The sequence below is a fragment of the Nanorana parkeri genome, unplaced genomic scaffold, assembly GCF_000935625.1.
Source record: "Nanorana parkeri isolate BGI_ZX_2015 unplaced genomic scaffold, ASM93562v1 scaffold2073, whole genome shotgun sequence".
NCBI lineage: Eukaryota > Metazoa > Chordata > Amphibia > Anura > Dicroglossidae > Nanorana > Nanorana parkeri.
Window position 1 is genome coordinate 140,219 of NW_017308341.1, and position 2,455 is coordinate 142,673.

General features: G+C 54.9%; 1 protein-coding gene across 1 annotated transcript in view; it reads right to left on the reverse strand.

The window, feature by feature from the left end:
- LOC108800591 (hyaluronidase-1-like) overlaps positions 1-2,162 on the reverse strand; it is a 9,107-nt gene extending 6,945 nt beyond the window's left edge. The window contains exon 1 of the mRNA XM_018572571.1: positions 1,260-2,162. Coding sequence (XP_018428073.1) covers positions 1,260-2,162 — 903 coding nt within the window. The remainder of the gene's footprint in view (positions 1-1,259) is intronic.
- Between the last annotated feature and the right edge of the window lie 293 nt (positions 2,163-2,455).

Below are 2,455 nucleotides of genomic sequence, written 5' to 3' on the forward strand. Positions count from 1 at the left end.
TCCGTGACATTTCCCGGCTACTAAATATTCCGCCGCGGTCACCTGTTACTGGGATTATAACAAAGTGGAAGCAACCGGGAACAACAGCAACTCAGCCAGGAAGTGGTCGGCCGCGTCACATGACAGAGCGGGGTCAGCGCATGCTGAAGTGCACAGCGCGCAGAAGTCGCCAACTGTCTGCAGAGTCAGTAGCTACAGACCTCCAAACTCAATGCGGCCGTCAGATTGGCGCAACAACAGTGCGTAGAGAGCTTCATGGAATGGGTTTCCATGGCCAAGCAGCGGCATCCAAGCCGCACATCACCAAGTGCCGCGGTGTAATGCGCGCCGCCACTGGACTCTAGAGAAGAGGAGGCGTGTTCTCTGGAGGGACCAATCACGCTTCTCTGTCTGGCGATGGGCGTGTCTGGGTTTGGCGGTTGCCAGGAGAACGGCAATTGCCTGACTGCATTGTGCCAAGTGTAAAGTTTGGTGGAGGCAGGATTATGGGGGGAATGGGGGGTGTTCAGGGGTTGGGCTCCGCCCCTTACTTCAAGTGAGGGGAACTCTTAAGGCATCAGCACACCAAGACATTTTGGACAATGTCATGCTCCCAACTTTGTGGGAGGAGTTTGGGGACGTCCCCTTCCTGTTCCAACCTGACTGCGCACCAGTGCACAAAGCAAGGCCCATAAAGACATGGATGGGGGAGGGGGGGGGGACGTGACTGGCCGCACAGAGTCCTGACCTCAACCCCATAGAACACCTTTGGGATGAATTAGAGGCGGAGACTGCGAGCCCCTCCCCCAACATCAGTACCTGACCTCACAAATGGTCCAACCCTAACCCTACGGACTAAGACTGGGGGGCCATTAGAGGGCGGAGCCAATCCAATACTGAACCCTACGGACTAAGACTGGGATGCCATTAGAGGGCGGAGCCAACCCAATACTGAACCCTACGGACTAAGACTGGGGGGCCATTAGAGGGCGGAGCCAATCCAATACTGAACCCTACGGACTAAGACTGGGATGCCATTAGAGGGCGGAGCCAACCCAATACTGAACCCTACGGACTAAGACTGGGGGGCCATTAGAGGGCGGAGCCAATCCAATACTGAACCCTACGGACTAAGACTGGGATGCCATTAGAGGGCGGAGCCAACCCAATACTGAACCCTACGGACTAAGACTGGGGGGCCATTAAAGTTCATGTGCGTGTAAAGGCGTCCCAATACTAATGGCAATATAGTGTATATATATACTGTAAGGCGTCATTACCTGGGTGAGGAAGTCCATGCTGTAGGTGTAGGCGATGCGGGCATACGGCAGCACTGGGACATCAGCGGCCACCCTGAGTCCTTCCTGCACACGGTACCTGACAAAGGGCCCCACATGTTGGGAGTTCTTCAGGCCTCTGTCCAGGTAGATGTGCGGATATAAAGCCCGGCTGATCCTCCACAGCCAGTCCAAGGCGTCGTTCCTTTGCATCTCCTCATCTGAACACCGGCCGGTGTATTTCTGGCTGGACTTTATGTAGCCGTAATTGTAGCATTCCGGAAAGCCATAAAACCCCCAGAGGCCATTGGGGCTCAGCTGGAGGGCCATCTGCAGGGTGGACGTCATGAGTTTCTTGGCCGCTGCCTCAAACTGCTTCTTTGCCAACCTCTTCAGCCTCCTATATGACCAGCCCGGGTGCCAGAGATGGACCAGCTTCAGTGACATCAACTGATAGAGGGTCATATTTTCCCAGTTGCGGGCCCATAGCGGCCTCCACTCCTCCCAGTCCACCACCGCCACTCCTCTGAAACTCCGGTCTACCATGGCGGCTTTCAGATCTTGCTGAGCTTTAACCAAATGGTCCTCCAGGCTTACATTTTGTGGAAGACCGCCATTGACCGCCCCATGTTCCTGGCTGTAGTAAGGATAGAGACCCAACTTGGTGCTGTAGAAGATCACCACTTCCGGGCCCAGTAATGAATGGTTCTGGTTGACGACAATATCAAAAGCCTCCAGGTCCAGAGATACGTTGTGGCTGGCCAAGCAAGGCTGGGTAGGTGCGTTCCACATAATGATAAAAGGCCAGCCGGGGACAATGGGGTCACCGCCGGCCGGGAGGTACAATACAGAGACCAGGAGGAGGATACAGGAAGTGGCAACGAAGGCCGGAAGTCTAATGGGCATGGTGGCACCGTGTATGTTCTCGTCCCTGAGAAAAAGAAAGTCATTAAAGTCAGACGTCTGAGGAACCTCCACGTCTGAGGAACCTCCACTGAGGAGCCTCCACCTCTGAGAAACCTCCACTAAGGAACCTCCACCTCTGAGGAACCTTCACCTCTGAGGAACCTCCACCTCTGAGGAACCTCCACTGAGGAACCTCCACCTCTGAGGAACCTCCACCTGCAGTGATACCAGCGTTGGGACATCCAGGTCAATGCTTCTCACCTGTGCTACCTTTTCACTGCCTAAACTATGAG